General features: G+C 37.3%; 2 protein-coding genes across 2 annotated transcripts in view; both read right to left on the bottom strand.

The window, feature by feature from the left end:
- Positions 1-362: 362 nt before the first annotated feature.
- On the bottom strand, positions 363-5,844 carry LOC140332773 (proteinase-activated receptor 1-like). Its single transcript, XM_072413967.1, has 2 exons — positions 5,766-5,844; positions 363-1,351 (listed from the first exon to the last, which is right to left on the bottom strand). The coding sequence occupies exons 1-2, from the start codon at positions 5,842-5,844 to the stop codon at positions 363-365; spliced, it is 1,068 nt and encodes a 355-aa protein (XP_072270068.1).
- A 13,786-nt stretch (positions 5,845-19,630) lies between these two features.
- LOC140332772 (proteinase-activated receptor 1-like) overlaps positions 19,631-21,020 on the bottom strand; it is a 2,198-nt gene continuing 808 nt past the window's right edge. The window contains exon 2 of the mRNA XM_072413966.1: positions 19,631-19,637. Coding sequence (XP_072270067.1) covers positions 19,631-19,637 — 7 coding nt within the window. The remainder of the gene's footprint in view (positions 19,638-21,020) is intronic.

The following is a 21,020-nucleotide window of genomic DNA, read 5'->3' as shown; positions in this document are numbered from 1 at the left end:
ATATCTCAGTTGTCACTGAAACTAGTACCCCTATTGTAAGATTTCCTGGGTATTCCAGTTCCACTGACAACTGTCAAATGTTTGTTTTTCTGTTACTTTATGTCCGATTCCTAATGGTCATCGGGATATATAAAGAGGTAGAATTAGTAAAATCAAAATGTAAAAAGCCTGACAAGGGTTTTAATACTTCATGCTTTATACAAAGCAAAACCTTGAATTTGGCTTTAAATATTTTATATTACTTTCGCAGCATTCACAAATATGGCTAAAATCTCCAACACACAATCTAATATTTATGTCTAAGCAATTTAAAGTTTCTAAAATGTGTTTGTTCCACAACTTCTGTTGTAAGTATTAGATTCCTATTTAGAAGCAGATGTGCTTTCAGTAGAAAGTTCTTTTTCTCTAGTTAGCCTAGACTGCATTACATTTGCCAATAAACTATATGTGTACTTCCGATACTTTGAAGAGGCATAGTAGTAGATAAAAGGATCCAAACACGTGCTGATGCTACTGATACAGGTACACAGAATATAGGCAAAATACATAGACTCCATCTTATTCTGGAAATGCAAATAATGAATTAAAAAGATGATGTTGGTTGGAGCAAAGCATATCAAGAATGAGGAAAACACTATAACTGTCAGAATCACTGCTCTTGTTCTCTTTCTGGATTTCTCATTGTTTTTGGTACTCAGTTTCTTGATGATGCTGATGTAGCAGGTACTAATAACAATCAATGGCAAGAAGAAGCATAGTAAAGAGAAGGTGGTAAAGTAATATTTGTAGAAATTCTGGAGCTCACTGATGTACAAGACATCATGGCAAGTTGTAATATTTAGCGTATCTATATAAAAAGTTTGCTTGGATGTAAGTAGTGGTAGTGAGCTGGCTATTGATATTATCCAGATAAAGGAGCAGGCCGTCCAGGCTCGCGTCTTTGTGCGCCAAGAAAGAGACTTTATTGCATAAACCACAGCCAAGAATCGGTCCACACTGATACTTGTCATGAGCAAGATTGAACAGTACATGTTGCAGTAGAAGGCGGCAGTGACAAATCGACACATTCCATCTCCAATGATCCAGTTATTCCCAGAGAATCGATAAGCAATGTTAAATGGCAGCACACTAACAAAGAGGACATCAGCAACTGCTAGATTTAACATATAGACCATTGCTCCCTTTTCCATTTTTATGTTAAAGACAAACACAATGACTGCCAAGATGTTGAGAGGAAGAGACACCACAACCACCAGGGTGTACACTGACGGCACAAACTTGATCAACCATTGACTTGACAGGTAGTACTGAGTTGTGTTTGAAATTTTGTCATCGCTGGAATTTAACCAATCTAGAAGAAACAGAAGTATAACTGCTCAGAATGGTGTCCGGGACCATTTTGCTGCAACCCATTGCAACAGTATCTTAAGATATAATATATTTATTTAGGTCCATTTTAAACAAGACAAATAATTAAATAACATGTTTTGTTTTCTTTTCAGTCACTTTTTTTTTCTTTTAACACTGATAAGTTATATTAACTCCCCTAGTGTTCTAATTCTGTTCGTATTTGCATGCAAAAAATAGTGAAACCTGTAATATGACTGTAGAGTAGCATATATATTATAAAGACTTCTTTGTATTGGACTCAATTATACTATACATACTATATTTATACTTATTATTTTTTTATCTTAAGCCAGGGGTGCCCGACCTAAGGCCCACGGGCCACATCCGACCCTCTCCTTATTCTCTCTTTTTTCTCTCTGCTCGTTATCTTGCGGGGATGGGGCACTCGCATCTTCTATGTTTCTCTATGGAGATCATGCTGCCAGCAGAGGGATCTGCTTGTAATGTGAGATAATCCCAGCAGCAGCATGAGAGCTGTGTTCATGCTTCTGTCATTATCCCCATGTAAAAATCTCCTTCACTGATTATCATAGAAATGTGTTTTCAGGGTACACGAGGGACCCTAGGAGCTGCTACTAAACTAAATTTAAGCCCCCTAAACATACCAAGTTGCCAGATACAGAGTCATAAGCATAAAATCCCAACAACAATCAGGCATATTTTCACATTAGGGTGGCTATTTTAAGACCAGGGTCCCCAAATTGAGTTTGCTTCATGGGGGGCCCCCAGGGAGCCACTTTCTTGGCAATTAACATTATGTGCTGTGGTGCCCCTTAAAGTTCACAAAACTTCAAGACTGTGTTCAGACTGGTGGTGAGGTTGCAGTGCTGTTACCCCTTATTCGTGCCATGGAATCCTGCTTAGGGGGAGACGCTCAGTACCACTCACTGCCGCCTGGTCAAATCTGCAGACGGAGCAGTGCGAGGGACTGAGCGGCTGGCGAGCTGCCTGTTACACATGGCTGACCACTTACCTACTGTGACCCTCATTGTCTCTGGAACAGAGGGATGTTAGCAACTGGTCCTGAAGATGTAAGTTTTTATTTAGCACATGAATATTATGGTAACTAATTTCAATTGAATTTCATTTTCAATTAAAACTTTTCTAGTTTTAAATATACATCTTTAATGTTTGTTTGCATTGTGGCCCGCAAGTTTTATCCCAATGTCAACTGCAGCCCCCAAATGAAAAATGGTTTGGCACCACTGTCTTAAGCGATTACAAAGTTATTGCAGAATAAACAGGCCTATAGGAAAACAAACTGCTATGATCTATAGCAGTATACAGGACCATCCCATCTCCAATAAAATTGAAACCTACTAATGTTTTTCATACAAATCTAAAAAAGTGCCTCATCAGTTGTGTTTTCATGAGATGCAAAAACCTCTTTAAATATTTACTATTTAACTACCAAAAGTGCTATACTAATCTAAACCTTTCATCCCGATTTCAGCATTTGTTATTTTGAAGTTCCAAAACATAAAAAAATGTAATTGTACAAAAAGCAGTGTTTGTACTCCTTAACACTTCTGTCAGCAGCCGGTGATTTCCCTCTGCTTTGTTACATAGACCTTTAGTAATAGTAGCCAATATAAACCTGTGTCTATATGTAACGGACAAAACAAAAAATTGTTTTAACCACCTGGCCGTTAAGCCCGAGCATGCTCGGGGTAAAAACTTTTGCAATTGATCGTCTCCAAGAAGAGGAGAAGCAAGATGATGGGAGCCTTTAGGGGAACAGGGACAGGTGAGTAACACAGGTTTAGTTCTGCTTTACCAAGAATACTAAAATTCTCTATAGTGACCCCTCCTTTTGTTTCTTCCATTTATTTCTTATATTGCTTCTGAATGTGTAAGCTGGAGTCTACTCTTCACAGCAAGTTCTAGTATGTGGTATTGAGTCAGGAAGCAGCAAAGACAATGTCTGATTTGTGTCAGTTTTGCTTGAAAACAGGTGTCAGAATAAAGATAAAGTGCACCTTAAAAAAGATATTAGTGTTCCACTACATTCTACTTAGTAAATCTTTACTTGTTTTTGTTTGTGTCTATTACCTTAGTATTGACCAATTGATTTAGCAAAGGTCTTTTACACTTAGGAATAGGAAAAAGTATTAGCTCTCTGTGTAAATTCTTTGTAGAAAACAAGTTTAAATCCTTAATTAGTTTAATAAATTTATTTTTTTTTGAATAATTCTTTGTCTTAAAGTTAATGTGCCTCTTTGAGGATATTACGACGTAGATAATAGGTATATTAATCCTATGAATTTTTACCTAAAAAAAAAAAGGTCCTTCTGTTTTATATGGCTTCAATTCCTAAACATATTAACACTATTCAAATGTATTATCCAAATACATAACTTAAGAGTATAGGCAGAGAATTATGGACTTCCTATACCTCTGTACCCCATAGCAGTTGCATTATCTGTTATGGTCATAGCTATACCATTACTTCTTACAGAGGATGTCACCTTCAATACAAAATTATTCCAACAAACATTACTAGTAATATCCAACAAATGCAATACTTCCAGCTTTAACTAAATACAACTTTGTTCTTTTATTCTCAAAGAAAAAAAAGAGAAAAACAATGTGGTTATCTCACAGAAGATTCTATATATCATATTTTTTTAATTTGTTTGTTGTTGATCAGCTGTATTGAGTGCCGAAATAGATATAAGCAAACACATAATAAAACTATTTCCCTGCATAGTTTACCATAAATCACAATAACCCCCATGCTTCTGATTTGCAAATCTAAAGATTTATTTGCTCATATTCTCATAAATACACAATGTGCATATTACAGTATAAGCATCTTTTTTAGTGCAGACTAAAAATGTTTCAGGCAGACTATGCCCTTTTTTTTTTTTTTGAGGGGGTGGGAAGTGGTGTGTTACCAATATCTAGATCAGCGGTCCCCAACCTTTCAGGTCTTAACTCCGCCACACTTTCCTTTTGCCGATCTGAGCCTGCAATGGGAGAGTGGCCGCGTTATGTCTAGAAACCCAGCCCGCCCTCTTCCCCGAGCCAGGGAACTGCGCAGGAGACATGGTCTGCAGCTCTGGCCGGTGCGTCCCCCCCAGCGGGGTCCTTCTCCTGACCATGCTTGGGAGTGCACTGACCAGAGCCGCAGTCCCCCCAAATTTTCTTGTGGACACCGGTTGGCAACCGCTGATCTAGATGGTAATAATTCCTAACTCCTTCCATGGGGCCTTGGATTTCGGAAATGTCTCTACAGACTGTACTATAAAGTAAGTTAACCCCCCCTAGCGTTCTAATTCTGTGCAAATTTCCATGCAAAAAGTGTTCCATTTTTTTTTGCATGGAAAGTTATTTTTACATTGTAGACTATAGTTCTTAGGCATAACTCACGGATATTTACCGTATTTTTCGCCATATAAGACGCTTTTAAAGGAGGAAAATCTAGAAAAAAAAGATTCTGAAAGATAATTCTCCTTCTGATCACTCATGTGCCATTCATACCGGTATTCCCCTTCTGATCACTCATGTGCCATTGATTGTCCCCTTCTGATCACTCTGTGCCGTTACACACGCTGCAGCCAGCGAGGAGAGGAGACACACGCTGCAGCCAGCGAGGGGAGGAGACACACGCAGGATCGGGTATCGGGTGAGTATCCTATTTTAATTATTTTATAACACGGTATTTGTAGTATAAGACGCACCAACTTTTTCCCCCCAGTTTTGGGGAAGAAAAAGTGCATCTTATACGGCAAAAAATACGGAAATTCCTAGGCTTAACTCACCAATATTTAATACATTTAATAAATTCAATAGTAAACTTTTAATAAAAAAAAATTACATGTAATGTAAGTGTACAGTAGCATATATAATATAATTATGTATATATTATTTGAATATTTCTTTGTATTGTACTTAATATAGCTATTTTGTATTAAATCCAATACAAAATTATTTGAATTTCCCGCCAATCCGCCCGCATGCACCAACATCGAAGGACGTGTCCCCAGGACCTGCGGGGACCAGCAGGACGCCTGGGGACACTGACGGAACAAGGTAAGTGGGTTTTTTTTTTTTTTTTTAGTTCACAGCTACCCTGAGTGTTACTCGGGATTACCGCTTTTGGAAGGCTGAATCTACCCTTTTCTTCCCCTATCTTACCGCTAGGGGGGGTTAAGGAATCTAACAAAGTTGGGACACTAATATTAGTAACAGCAGGTGTGCAGACCCAGAAACTCAAGCATAACATTTTACCAAAAGAAAGTCTACTACTTCAATATCTTCAAAAAATAAAAAAATATATATATACTTGCACTACTATATGCTTAAATCCTAAAATTTACTTTAAAAAAGTAATTTTTATTTTTGTAACTTACCTGTTGGATCCTTCTCAAAACTTACTGTCCAGCTTGGTACACTAAGAAGAAAGACAGGAAAAAGTAGCTTCATCACCATGATTTCTGCATGTAATATGGGTTTTCAGGCAATGCTGTTTTTTTTCTTTTGTTGTAAAAACTGTATCTATAAACTGTAAAGTATATCTCTTGATCTGTTAATAAGCATTGACGTCCTCATAAAAGTCAGAAGAGCTGTGTATGCAGTCCGTGAATACAAATGTTGTTAAGCATGCCTACACTGTCTAGGTGTATCCTTTCCTGTGGTTTTAAGTGAAGGGGTTTGCCGATTGGCTTTCTCAGGGGACTTTTAGAGACTTTTAATTGGTAGAAGATCACTTGATAGTAACTGAGAAGGCTGGTGTTTTTTTCTACATTTTTTATTGAGACTTTATTGAAACATGCATAAATTGCAACAGAAACAGGATGAATGGTTGAACATCATAAGTCTTACATCACTGAGTAATCATTACATCAAGTGAATATTAATCTTAACTACAATCGGATATCTTGATCATTGTGTTTCATAAATTACAACAATAAACAAAAATTCAAATAAAATATAACTAAAAGAAACCATAACATAATAACCAAAACATAAATTACCAGTTCTACCACCACTAAATATTATTAAGGTGAGGGAGTTTGGTTAAGTCCTAGTGGAGTTGCTAGATAGAATAAATAAATGGTAATGTCCCTCCAATGGGGGAGAGATTTTATAGGCAATTCAAGTGAGTTCTCAAATAACAACAACAGTCTAAATGTATTGTGGGATAGGGTTTTCTCCCTATTGGGATATCGTAAGTTCCAATATTCAGATTATTCCAATTCTTTACTAAATAAATCCTCTTTGTCTATATACATATTCACGATTACTTCTATGTATTTGCTAAATATGCTAATTGTTAATGATATTTCTCTTATTAACCCGTTCACTCAGTGATTACGCAAAACTCATGTATATTTTCTCCTATATCTCACCAATACACTTAGACTGTGTGTATGCTAAGCATGTTATTACCCCTGAAGAAGCCTAAGATAGGCGAAACACGTTGGGTAATAAGCATACAGGCAACCAAATAAACCACAGGCTTCTTGCTACTTACATCAGGAAACCACTTCCATACACTAATTTTGGATGATTATGCACCTACAAACAATCCCAGTAGGTGACTATTGTCTAGAACACCCTTCTCTAACTTGGTGACCGGATCTAATATGATCTATTTTTTATAGTTAATCTGTATATGTATGCAGTTATAACTCTGTTTGTATTCTTTATTGTTATTCAAATATTATTAAACCAATGAAGACTCCACACCAACGATGGGTCCCCAATCCACCACAACATTTAACCAAATTACCCTGAGGACCTCAACCGTCTATCCCATCAAATCAAACAAAAAAACTCAAACCCACACCAACCAACATAAATAAAAGGGTGGGTGGGAGGGAAACTTTTCTTTTTGCCTCTTCCTAAGCTAAGGACATTCCACTTCCAGGTCCTAATCTTTTATCCACGTGACCCACTGTTAACCTCTGCCCTCCCTTTATGTCACCTCTCACTAACTTCCAAGACCAAATTAACCCTTTACTAGCGCGCTCCCTGTTTGCCCAGTAATGCGGGACCTCCTCTATGCTCCTTTTACCTGCTCGCTCCAGACCTGACTTTAATTTTAGAAAGAAAAGAACAGGTAGATAGGTTACAAGGAAGAACAGAAACAAGGAATCGATTTAGGAGTGGGATGTGGGGAGGTGGTACTTGGTTTGACTTTACTCCTGATTAATTTGTTTTATTGTGACATGAAACTATGGAGAATGTTCCTCGTTGCCATTGGCATCCCACTTGGACTATAATTAGTTGTATTCTGTTGTGGTGCTGAACTGGATCCAGTAAAACCATTACTGTATGAATTTCTCTGTGTTGCTGTCTCGGGTAACCATCATTTCTTACATATTATAAATGTCAACCACACTTCATATCTATCGGCTAACGGTCGTTGGGATTTCTTTTTTCCCGCAAGCTGGTATGCATGCCTTTGCAGCGTTCCTTGGGCTAGCTCAGGTTTCTCCCAGGTATCAACCTCGGTAAGTTTATGAAATATATCTGCTACCCAGTTCCAGAAAGTGTTTAATACCGAGCACTCTCAGAAGATATGAATTATTGTGCCTGGGGCGGCATGACATCCCGAACATGTGGAATCGGTCAGAGGCATAATCTTTGCTAGCTTTCTAGGTGTTCTATACCACCCTGTTAGTAATTTGTAATTTGTTTCTTGGCATTTGTTACATAGTCAATGTAAAATGTAGCATGAGATCCCGCTGGGAGTCAGTGAATTCAATGAGCCTGATTTATGAAAGCTCTCCAAGGCTGGAGAGAATACACTTTCAGAAGTGAAGCTGGGTGATCAAGCAAACATGAAATAGATTTTTAAAAATCATTTGCTAGCAAACGCTTTGAATCCTGGACCAGATCCATTTCAGGTTTGCTAGATCACCCAGCTTCACTGATGAAAGTGTATTTCCAATCAATGTGGTTTGTTAATCAGTCGTGTTGCTAAGAAAGTTTGCTATGCATAACATGATGTACCTTCCTAGCAGACAAGTGGTCTTGCATATAATTTCTATAGGCAACAAAGGTCTGCCAAATTGACTTGGGTGTAGTAGGGAACGGAGTAGATATGCGAGTTGTACACCAGGTTCCCAGTGGAGGGAGTTCCTCAATTGCCTGTATAGTATGAACTGGCATCCAGTTCTTATCCTTAATGGAGTGGTATGTCCCGGAGATTCCTTGTTGTAACCAGGACCAAAAAACTGCGTCTGTTGTTTCTGCAGGGAAATTTGTATGTCGGTAAGGGCCGTAATTGAGAATATTTGAAAGTGCAGTAAGCATGGTTCCTATCAGCAGGTGTTTTGATAAATGAGCAGTTGGTGGGGGGACATGCTAGTGTCTCAATGGGTGTCTCCCCAATGGTTTCTTCTATTTGTAACCACAGTTTTGTGTGTTTGTTAGTGTAACAGTCTGAGTCTAGCTAGGTGTACGGCTTGCTGGTATAACAGTGGGTCTGGAGAGGCTATGCCGCCTTTCAATATAGGTGGTCTCAAAATTTTAGGACTCAATCTCGGTGTATTATGGTGCAAGATAAATTTTAAAAATTCAGTTCTGAAATGGGAGATAACATGTGCGTATGTGGATTGGCAGTGCTTAAAGAAGATACAGGAGTCTAGGCATTACGTTCATTTTTAGTATGTTGCATCTTCCAAACTATGTAATGGCTAATTGTCTCCATTTTTGTAGGTCTTTTTGTATGTCAAGGAGAGGGATGAAATTCAGTTCCACCATTTGTGAAAGCTTCTCTGGAATCTGGGTTCCAAAATACATTATGGGTGTTCTGGCCCATTTAAAGGGGAAATTCGGCTGTAGGGTACAGAATACTATGTCTGGGTGGGATCTAGTGCTTCAGATTTTTGTAAATTTATTTTATAATTTGACAATTCTGCTAAGAGGTTAGGAATTGTCATGATGGGATTAGTTATATAAAACAAGAAGTCTTCAGCATATGCTGCTACCTTATGTTCTGTGTTTCCTGCTCTTAGTCCTCTCACATCAGTATTTTCATGAATATGACGCAGAAAAGGCTCTAGTGTGAGAATAAAGAACAATGGTGAAAGGGTACATTCCTGCATAGTGCCATTCATTATGTTGAATGGCACTATGAATGGCACCCTATCAAAAACCTTCTCTGCATCTGTGGAAAAGTAGCATCAACTGGATTTTACAAGTGTAGGCTCAGTCTAGGAGGTTTAAGGTGTGAATGGTATTGTCGCTGGATTCACGTAATGGGAGGAATCCACGTTGGTCAGGGTGAATGATTTTGTTGAGTATTGGTGTTAACCTGTTTGCTAAGATGTTTGCAAAAAGTTTCAGATCACAATTGAGCAATGATATAGGGCGATAGCTGGTACATGACTGCAGGTCTTTGTCTAGTTTTAAGAAGAATGCTGTGTGGTATATCAGAAATAAAAACAAGCAAAAAAAAAAAACCTATTGTGCATTATAGAAATTACCTGACATAGCATTATATAGATATTTGATTCCCTGGATCACACAGCATTCCCTATAAAAGCATTTTCCTTTTCCTTCTTTTTTTTTTTGTCAAAACACCAGCTTTCTCAGTCACTATCAAGTGATCTTGTACCATTAAGAGTCTCTAAAGTCCCCTGAGGAAGCCAATCGGCAGAACGCGTCGGTATCAGTAAACATATCGTTGGGGTAACAACTATCACTATTACTACTGCCACCAATATTTACAAGAATATTTATTTTTGCCTATTGGATATCGAATGCTTTTTCTTATTTGAGTAAACATGATTTATCTATATTCCAAAAAAGCCTCTCTCTTTCTATTTCTCATTTTGTATGTCATTAGTGTGAAGGCAGGGTTAGGTGGGGTTAAGAAGGCCAAGGTAGAGGGTGCGGCATGATCTGTTAGAGCTGCTGGGGAATAGGTTTAGTGGGGGGCTGCAGCGTCAGGCATGCTATGGCGCTGCCTTGATGACCTGGTAAGGAGATAGGGGTGTTTGGGGAAGGGGCCTGAGTGGGGATGCTGGTGTATGGGGGTGTTAGGCTGGGGAGACAGCTGGCTGGGGGGGACAGGCGGGTGGAGGTGGGGCAGCAAGGGCTGCCAGTCAAGGTGGCATAGAGAATGAGCAGGTGAGTGTGGGGGATACTGCTTACTGCAAGAGGGTCTTTTAAGAAGGGGGATATAAAAGGGCAGGGTGCCTGTTCAGTTAGAAAGGATGCTCCCATTTCTAAATAGGTATACGGATCAGGCAGCAGCAAGGTTTTTGGAGGAGGATTTCACTTGGGGGTTTCGGATTCCATGTTTCTTGGTCCTGGTCCCAGGGGTTCACCCTAGGGTGGTGGAAGAAAAATGGTGGAAGGAGGTGGAGTTTGACCAGTTTAGCGGCCCATTTACATCTCTGCCAGTGGAGAACTTGGTGATCTCTCCGCTGGGGGTAGTGCCCAAAAAGGAGCTTGAAAAATTTAGGTTGATTCACAAGTTGCACATCCAAAGTGGAAGTCTGAAAATCATGGCATTTTGCCAGAGTTGTGTTCAGTATCCCATACTTCCTTTAATGTGGTGGTATGGGTGGGGTGCCTTAATGGCCAAAGTGGAGATTAAGGCAACTTTTTCCGTCTTCATTTGTTGGAGTGCACCTGGAATGGAGTCTTTTTGTGGAAAAATGCTTGCTTATGGGCTGCTCTATCTCATGCATGTTTTCAAGTTCAGTTCCTTTTTGGAATGAGCTGTTCGGGAGATGGCCCGGGTGGACTTGTTAATATACTGTTTGGAAGATTTCCTGTGTATTGGGCCCCAGGGAAGCAGGGTATGCGCCATCCTGCTTGCCATTTTGCAGCACTTGGTGGAATGGTTCTGGGTGCCACTGGCAGTGGACAAACTAGAGAGCCCCTGGACAGTGATGATTTTGCTAGGGATAGTCTTGGATGCGGTAGCCATGGAAAGCAGGCTGCTGGGGGACAAGCTGGAGGACTTACGGCGGGCGATGAGTGAGACCTGCGAGCGGTGTAAGATGCAGTTGAGGGAGGTTTAGTCACTGTTGGGGAAATTGAATTTTGCATGCTAATGGGGTATAGGGGAGGTGGGTGGGAGTGGTAAAAGGGAGGTGCTCGAGGGAAGGCATCTGGGCTACCCTAGTCATATTTACTAGAGCGTGTCATATGGGACAATTTGTAAACCTAACTCTTGGCCTATGGGATCAGTAGAATGCAGACTGGTGGTAACCTCATTTAACAGGAATAGGAGCATAGTGGTATTGATGGGTACCACAGGTATAGCAAGATGTAATACAGCTGTAGGGTAGGAGAGTTAATACATGTCTTATACATTAATGATGTCCAAAAGGAAAGCATATCATAATTGTTTTCAGCTATTGGCTTTTAACCTCCTGAGCAGTAGAAAAAAGATGCTGAAAACGGTACCCCTGAGCCACACTCGGGGTAGCTAAAACAGTGATAAGTAATAGTAAATAGAGCCTTACCTGATCCGCCAGCGTCCTCCTTCGTCCTTTGCGTGACCTTGCTTCCTCTGGCCGCCGTCCTCCGCATCTGATGAGTCACTGGGAGTTCCACGTGACGTTGGTGCATGTGGCTGTTGCGTTAGGGAGTGGCAGGAATTTCACATCTATTTGTATTGCATTCAATATAAATGAATGATTTATAAAAGCAGTACATTGTCTTTCATAAAAATAATTTATTTAATTTATTATTTTGACATGATTTTGTGTTTCAAACTTTATTTTACTCATACTATTACATTTTACTGTAAAATAAATTTTCATGAAAAACAATGTACTGCTTATACATATAAAGCTGGACAGAAACGAACCGCCTAGGAGGGGTTTGGGTGTTCCTTACAAACAATAGTAAAAATCTTTGAAAAAAAAAATGCTGAAAAGTAGGAGGCTTTCAGTGATCTTTGATTAACATCTAGAATACTCAAAGTATCAACAAAAGCCAGAATTCAAAGGATATAAGATAAGTTGTACCTATGTTATACTTCATAGCAGCTTTCACAATGCTAAAAAAAAATCTTCATAAATACAAACTGCTGACCCCATAATATTGTGTTTAAAATCCATAGGACATTTTCTATTTTTGTTTGCAAATGAGCAGATAAAGGTTATTTATGTGCTTTGTGTCTTAATTAGAGACAGGACATGTGAAATCTGTCCAATGGTCAATCAAATGCATATTTTATTACAGATAGCAATGCCTGGAACTTCTAAAACTGTTTTTTTATGTTATCAATAAGTTTCTGTCTTGTGATGACCATCCCCATAATTTCCTCTCTGTGCAGAGACAGAAAGTTATATATAGTGGGGACGTGAACGTGCAGTTGATTTTTTTAAACTCTGCTTATGGACCTTATATAAAATGTTGCTTATACAATATATAGCTCCTGTAAAAATAAAATAATGTTTAGCTGCAAATTTATTAGCAATTAGCACACACATGATACAAGCTTGATAAAAAGCCTGACTCATTCATTGATATAAATTTCACTACCTCTTTTTTTGCTTTCATTCTTTGCGGTTGTCCGTGTTCCTTGAGTTCACTCTTTTAGGCCTTCCACATCTTGACGGAACTATAAACATACTTTTATTCATCATTAAATTCTATAAAAAAATGCTATTATAGAATATTTGGACTCTTCGTATTGTATTGGTCCATGTCAGATTTTCATTGTTTTGTCCCTTTTGATGATTTCACCTTCCTTCCTATCACAGTGGACAATGAAAACCAAGTACTAATTTCTGATTCTTTTCAAATTCTGCACAATAATAACGGAACTGCCCTATATATACAGCAATGTTCCAGGTAAAGTTTGTGTGAATTGAAAATACACAGCATCTCTGAAAATCTCATATTCCAAACAATGCACTTAGCTTAAGTGCTTCTTGTAATTACACAAAAATTGTATCTCATTAATTACACTTAAGTCCATCAGCATTTTCCGAAGAAATGCATTTTGTAAAATTACTAATAAGATTTCATGATTTATTTATGGATACAGTTCTTTTTAAAAGACCACTAAGGTGAAGATTATTGTTTTCTGATAACTGTACACAAAATAATATTTAATATTTCCATTATTTTTTATGACTTCATTGAAATGTTGTGAACATGATAAAGTTATGTTCACATTAGGCATTGATTCCAATTTTCCCTGCAAATGAATTGTTGATTTTAGCCAATACTGTTAGATCAATGAACATACACAAAAAGGGAAAGTAGCATGTTATCTTTGAACGAGAAAATTGAAATAAAGAAGGAAGCTTTTGAAGGAAGCCCCTGTTCTGAAGACCGTCCATTGCAAACTTGTAGGTGCCAAAGAACTAAAAACAAAAAATAGTTATAATATTAATTTTATTTTCAACTGTGTTTATGCATTGTTTTAGGTAGGCGACACATAAGTCCCCTTTTACTTGCACCCTTTTTTAGGCACTAGGGGTTCAAAAGAGGAAGTGCCTGTCCCCATCAGGCTTCCCCTTTATTAAAGTCATGTAGGACGGTACTAACATGGCAAGGATCATTTTGGATGGTAATGATTTACTAAAGGAATGGAGATTTTTGCATAATGAGTAATATGAAAGAAAACAGATTTTTGTTTATGCATAGTTGTGTGATTGAGGAAAACATCATTTTACAGAATGAGTAAACTTGAAGGAAAATGTTATATTTTTATATACGTATGTATGTATATATGTGTATATATATATATATATATATATATATCCTCATTTCATCAGAAACTACTCAAAGATATATCATTGCCATGTCCCATATACAGTTAGGTTCATAAATATTTGGACAGAGACAACTTTTTTCTCATTTTGGTTCTGTTCATTACCACAATTAGTTTTAAATGAAACTACTCAGATGCAGTTGAACTGCAGACTTTCTGGTTTAATTTAGTAGGTTTGACAAAAAGATTGCATAAAAATGTGAAGAACTAAAGCCTTTTTTTTACACAATCACTTTAGTTTAGGGGCTCAAAAGTAATTGGCAAATTAAAAAGCTGAAAATAAAATGTTCATTTCTAATACTTGGTTGAAAAGAAAACACATTGCTGGCAATGACAGCCTGTAGTCTTGAACTCATGGACATCACCAGATGCTGGGTTTCCACATTTTTAATGCTCTGCCAGGCATTTACTGCAGCGGCTTTCAGTTGCTGTTTGTTTTTGTGGGCCTTTCTGTCCGAAGTTTAGTCTTCAACAAGTGAAATGCATGCTCAATTGGGTTCAGATCAGGTGACTGACTTGACCATTCAGGAATATTCCACTTCTTAGCTTTATTAAACTCCTGGGTTGCTTTGGCTGTATGTTTAGGGTCATTATCCATCTGTATTATGAAACCCCTCCCAATCAATGTGACTGCATTTAGCTGGATTTGAGCAGACAGTATGTCTCTGAACACCTCAGAATTAATGCGCCTGCTTCTGTCCTGTGTCACATCATGGATAAACACTAGTGTCCCAGTGCCAATGGCAGCCATGCACGCCCAAGCCATCACACTGCCTCCGCCATGTTTTACAGATGATGTGGTATGCTTTGGATCATGAGCTGTTCCACGCCTTCTCCATACTTTTTTCTTGCCATCATTCTGGTAAAGGTTGATCTTGGTTTCATCTGTCCAAAGAATTTTTTTTCAGAACTGTGCTGGCTTTTTTAGATGTTTTTGAGCAAAGCCCAATCTAGCCTTTCTATTCTTGAGGCTTATGAGTAGCTTGCACCTTGCAGTGCACCCTCTGTATTTACTTCCATGCAGTCTTCTCTTTATGGTAGACTTGGATATCGATACGCCTACTTCCTGGAGAGTGTTGTTCACTTGGTTGGCTGTTGTGAAGGGCTTTCTCTTCATCATGGAAATGATTCTGCGATCATCCACCACTGTGGTCTTCTGTGAACGTCCAGGTCTTTTGGCGTTGCTGAGTACCAAGATGATGATGTACCAAACTGTAGATTTTGCCACTCCTCATATTGTAGCAATTTCTCAGATGTGTTTTTTTTTCTGTTTTTGCAGCATAAGGATGGCTTGTTTCACCTGCATGGAGAGCTCCTTTGACCGCATGTTATCTTCCACAAAATCTTCCACATACAAGCAGCGCACCCCCCCCCCCTCAAATCAACTCCAGGCCTTTTATCTGCTCAATTGATAATGACATAACGAAGGAATTGCTCACACCAGCCCATGAAATAGCCTTGGAGTCAATTGTCCAATTACTTTTGAGCCCCTAAAATGGAAGTGATTGTGTTAAAAAAAGGCTTTAGTTCCTCACATTTTTATGCAATTTTCTTGTTCAACCCACTGAATTAAAGCTGAAAGTCTGCATCTGAGTTGTTTCATTTAAAATGAATTGTGGTCATGTACAGAATCAAAATGAGAAAAAAGTTGTCTCTGTCCAAATATTTATGGACCTAACTATGAATTAGACAAAGAGGAAGGTAAGGTGAGGTTGTAGTTCTATCTATACTTATGTACACACATATAAATAGACATAAATGATTCCCATATAAAAGCAGATATTTAGGCAACCTCACAACTTATATTCTTTCTCATCACATCATGGAGACAAGTCTGCTTCATCAGGAATTGCAAAGAAGACATATAAACACTGAAATATAAATTACAATATGCAGATATTTTGCTACCAATAGTTATACTATGTTGTGCTAATAATATACCTAGTGGATATATAAATGTGAGCATGTAATAGAGTGACAACACTGGAGCACATATGGGATACAGAGACAGAGCTTTGTCACCCCTAGGAAATGCCTCAACAGGGAACATTCATGATAGGATCACCAGATTATTTAAAAATAGTGAAAATGCTTTTTAAAATTGAATTAAAATCATATATGTGATGATAGCGATTGTGTTTACATATATGTAAAACTGTGAATATTATTTATTAAGCAAAACTAAACTAAATTAAAGAACTGCATTTTGGATTTTGTTTTACTTATTATGGTCAGGACTATAAAAAATGTTTAATGTCTCTCAGTTATTTCTCATCTCATGTTGATAAAACCAATTGTTTACATAGCTTGAAAGCTCAAATTGAAATTTACACACACATTTTAAAATAATATGTTGTGACTCTTTACTATTTACCAATAGTATGCTATTTTTTTCTTTGCTGTAAAAATGATTGGGTATCCGAAGGAACACCTGATTTACTTTGCAATGACAACTTTTACTTTTAAAACTAAACAGTTTCCATTGCTTTAGTAAAGCAACCTTATTAACTTAAAGTTAGCAATTTCGCTAAATAGAAGGAAACCAAGAGGATCCTTAGCTTACTTTGTACATTCATTTCATGTGATTTTTTTTATCTTAAATTATACTTTTATTAAACCACATCACTACAGCTAGAAACTACAGTGCTAAAAATTGTAACCAAAAGTATGATCTTTATCATACATGTATAATACCATCTTTGGTAGTAATTTTCTAGTCCACCAGGCCTTTTTGTTTTATTAGTATTACGCTCTTTTGTTCATTATTTGATGTCTTGTTATCAATTGATCTTATCTTCTGGTAGAATAGTGACAGGAATGATAAGAACAAAGGTTGCGGTTTGGTGAGGAAACCCAAACACTTCCTGCGTGAAGTAGCACTTCTGCTTAGGCTCACTCACAGTCCACTTAGCAGTTACATTTACAATGGTGCACAGGATGGTTTGTTTAAATGATTTATTATATATTGTTCCAGATTTTATTAGTGCAGGATATACATTATTAACAGTGTATACTGTGACTTGATACATGCAGTCATGTAAAAATGTATGTACACCCTATGAACATAGATTTTTTTTTAACATATTTAAACAAGTAAACATTAGATCTTCATTCAGACAGTGCAGACAAATGAAAGTGATATACCTGAATAAAATAAAGTGAAACATTGCTTTTTGAATTATTTACTCAACAAATATATAATAAAATTTAGTGGTGTTTTCTGGAAAAAGAGGTAGTTTTGCCTCATTTGACATGCCTCATTTATTGTGAAACTTCTAATATTACATAAAAGGGTGGATAACCCTTTTAAATAGTGAGAAAATATCTTTTGAATGGAAGACCCAGAGACTTCAGGGAAACATATGTCAGGTATCCCCGGAGACTTTGGGCTGTTCCTTCTGCACATGCCTGAACTCAGGCTTTTCTATAAAGTAAAAATGCATGCGCAGTGAGCGCGTTTTTTTTTTTTTTTTTTTTACATCTTAAGGAGGAAAGGTCCAGTGTGAGATTGGGTGACATAGGAGGATCCTGGACGACGGCTCCAGAAGATTCCACCACCTCCCTGCCAGGAAGAAAATAATCCTGGACTTTCTGGAATCAGATTGATTCAAAAGTAAAGGTAAGTGTTTTTTTTTTCTGTAAACTTGGTAATATTTTTGACTACTCCTACTTGCAAAATTTCTTCAGTTACAATATGGTTTTGGGTCTCCTTTGTGAACTGACTGTTTCAAGTCAATGGGTTGCAAGTCTGGGATTTAACTAGGCCAGTGCATAACCCTGTATTTTCTTCTGTATGAGCTTTTCATTGACAAGCTGTCTAAAGCAGCAAAGCAAATCCAAACCATCCCATTTAATAAATGATGCTTCAGGGTTGGCACGGGGTTCCCCTGAAATGGTGTCCAGTTTGCACCAATGCATATGTCTACAGCTACCATGGGCAAACAACCCTAAACAGCCTATATGACTCTTCAGTTTCTAGAGCATTGTTCTGTAGTTGTTTACCTATGTTCCATGCCAAACCCATGCATTTCTTTAATGTACTTTTTGGACAGCAGATACTTTCCTGGAACACTCTCCTATACAGTTTTAATGATTACTTAGTGTTAAAGTGCTCAAATCTACAATTATAAAGAAAATTGTTGCAAGAAGCACCTTCGGATCACACAATATAATTTTGTGGTTCTTCTAAACATCTAGCATCAAACATTAAGCTAATGGCCTGAATTTGAAATCTTGTTTTCCTGACAGTGGAATGATTTGGGTAAAATAACTTAGGATCTTTTTAAATATTTTACAAGAATACACTTTCTTTCTGAGGACCTTAAAAAGCCCTTTTGATGTTGCCATGATGACACCACAAACATTGTTTGTATTGCTTTTCTTGAAATTTGGGTTTGATTGTTTAGGTTTGCAACTGACATAATTTAATTCTAAAATGTATCTGCCTTCAGAAAATGCTGGCAACATTATCTTGCGTGCTTCAAACACAATAGGCCTGATTTATTAAAGCTCTCAAAAGCTGGAGAGGATACACTTTCATTGGTGAACCTGATTGATCCAGCAAACCTGGAATGGATTTTTAAAAAGTAATTTACTATTTGTTAGCAAATGCTTATATTGGTGGACCAGATCCATTCCAGGTTTGCTGGACCACCCATCTTCACTGATGAATGTGTATCCTCTCCAGCCTTGGAGAACTTTAATAAATCAGACCCAATCACTTTAAGGCAACTATCAGTAGCTCACTGTTATCTTTGAAATGTGTTCCAGGCTATGTTTCTAACATCGTATTGCTTGGCAAAGAAGCTGACATTATATTGCATGCTGGTAAAACAGAGTTAAGCTCAAAGATCTGAACTTTTGCATGGTGGAGTTTTTATTTTCAATTTTGAGTTTATTATTCTCCAAACGGTTTGCTGTGCAGAATTCATCCATTCAAAATATTCTACAGCCAACATATAATTTCGTATCAGTGTTTTAGTAAAGTTTTAATGACCAGAAATTGGGGGTCTCGAACATGTAATATTTAGCTGAATATTTGTTGTACCATAGTGCTTGAAAGTTTGTTAAATTTTCATTCATATTTTTATATGGATCTCGTTCTTTAAACAAAACAGAAGCTCTTACTCATATCCTATTGTCATTGATTGAAAACACCAAAATCTGATGTCATGTTCAAATTAAATCAATTGATAAATGTAAGCTTTAAATTACTTTTGCTACNCACAAATATGCTACCGGACCCTTTTTTCAATAAGTACATGTCCATATAGTATTTCCTTGCATTTGCATTTGTTTATGCACGTTTTCTTCATCTATTTTTAGGACTTGTTGGTGATGTTTAAGGTCACATTTGAAGGGGTTCTAAACTTTTCAAGCCCCACTATGTTGTCGTTTCTTCACTTCTTTGATGCCTATTTAATGTTATATCATTACTACTGGTCCACATAAACACAGAGTAAACACAGTGGGATTAGCAACAATTAGTATATGTTTTTCCATTGTACATAATGTTGATTACACTCTGAAACACAAAACCACAATGAACAAAATATTATTATGTATTTTTACATATTATATGTACATTTTTTGGTTACCGTATATACGCATGTATAAGTCGATCAGCGTATAAGCCGAGGTACCTATTTTTAACTTGGAAAACAGGAAAAATGTATTGACTCGGGTATAAGCCGAGGGTGAGAAATGCTGCAGACACTGGCAAGTTTCAATATTTATAATAAATACCAAAAAAATTTGCATAATACTGCCATTACTGCCATAATATGGTAAACAAATACCATAGTGAGAATTTAGTGGTTAGGTAGGTATACTACTTACCATACCTAACCACTAAATTCTCTCTCTCAGCTGTCTCCCTGACAGTATGATTCTGTCCGGAAAAAGTGTCTGAAAGCGGTACTACAATGTTGTATGACAATCTGATTGCCCTGGAACGGTATTTACTACCGTTCGCTCCTTTGAATTTGGCACACTGGAGTTACATTCCAGGTTTGCTGGATCACCCAGCTTTACTGATGAAAGTGTATCCTCCCCAGCCTTGGAAAGCTTCATTAAATCAGGCTCAATGCTGGGAAGAGCTGAACTGATGACAGAAAAATATGAATATGAAGTGTTCTACTATAAACCTGGAGGATAAATTGCTCCACAGTGCCTGCAGCTACAGAGCTGAAAGAGCTCCACTTTCTGACTGCATACTACAAAAAATGTAATTCTTAGACATTTCAGAGTTACCTGACTAAAAAGGACAATCATCATAATAAATGAAATATACACGACACTACTATGGTTTATTTATAATATATTTTTATAATTATATATTGTTGATGTTATTTTCAGTTTGTGGTATTTGTCATTGATGGTGTTTTCATAACCTTGCTGTTTGCTCCCTGTATGACAACATAATGTATAAAGAACTGTAAATAATTATTCTGAGAAAAAATAAGTTATAGTATTCAAAACCCCTTTTTTTAAACATAAACACACACACAGTTATCACCACAAGAAATGCCATATTAAAAGATTTCTCTTCTATTCCAGGTTTAGTGACAACTGTTACATTTTGGATTTCCCATCACTTTCTGTCTAAATGGTATAAGTCACTAGGGCGCACACATAAATTAAAAAAATTAAAGCTTTGGAAAGGTTTCAATCCCTGCCTGTTGTACACAGATCTAAAAAAAATTTACATTGTAGATATATTAGCTTTTCTGTATTGAATTCACACATATACGATCTATAAAAACTTTAAAAATACCATCTGTATGTCTGTTTAGTCTGTTGCAAATGTTGTATTTCTATTTAGAAGTAGTTGTGCTTTCAGTAGAAAGTTCTTTATGCTCAGTTAGCTTTTGTGTTGCTGACTGCACTGCATTTGCCTTTTTGCAGC

Source organism: Pyxicephalus adspersus, chromosome 6 (assembly GCF_032062135.1).
Source record: "Pyxicephalus adspersus chromosome 6, UCB_Pads_2.0, whole genome shotgun sequence".
Taxonomy (NCBI): Eukaryota; Metazoa; Chordata; class Amphibia; order Anura; family Pyxicephalidae; genus Pyxicephalus; species Pyxicephalus adspersus.
This window is presented reverse-complemented; position numbering and strand designations above follow the sequence as displayed.

What these genes read in the sequence shown, in the direction of transcription:
- LOC140332773 (XM_072413967.1), bottom strand. Translation starts at nt 5,844, where the DNA reads ATGGTGATGAAGCTACTTTTTCCTGTCTTTCTTCTTAGTGTACCAAGC. An exon ending in TTTTGAGAAGGATCCAACAG is followed by an intron (nt 1,352 to 5,765) that starts GTAAGTTACAAA and finishes TGTTTCTTCTAG; the next exon opens with ATTGGTTAAATTCCAGCGAT.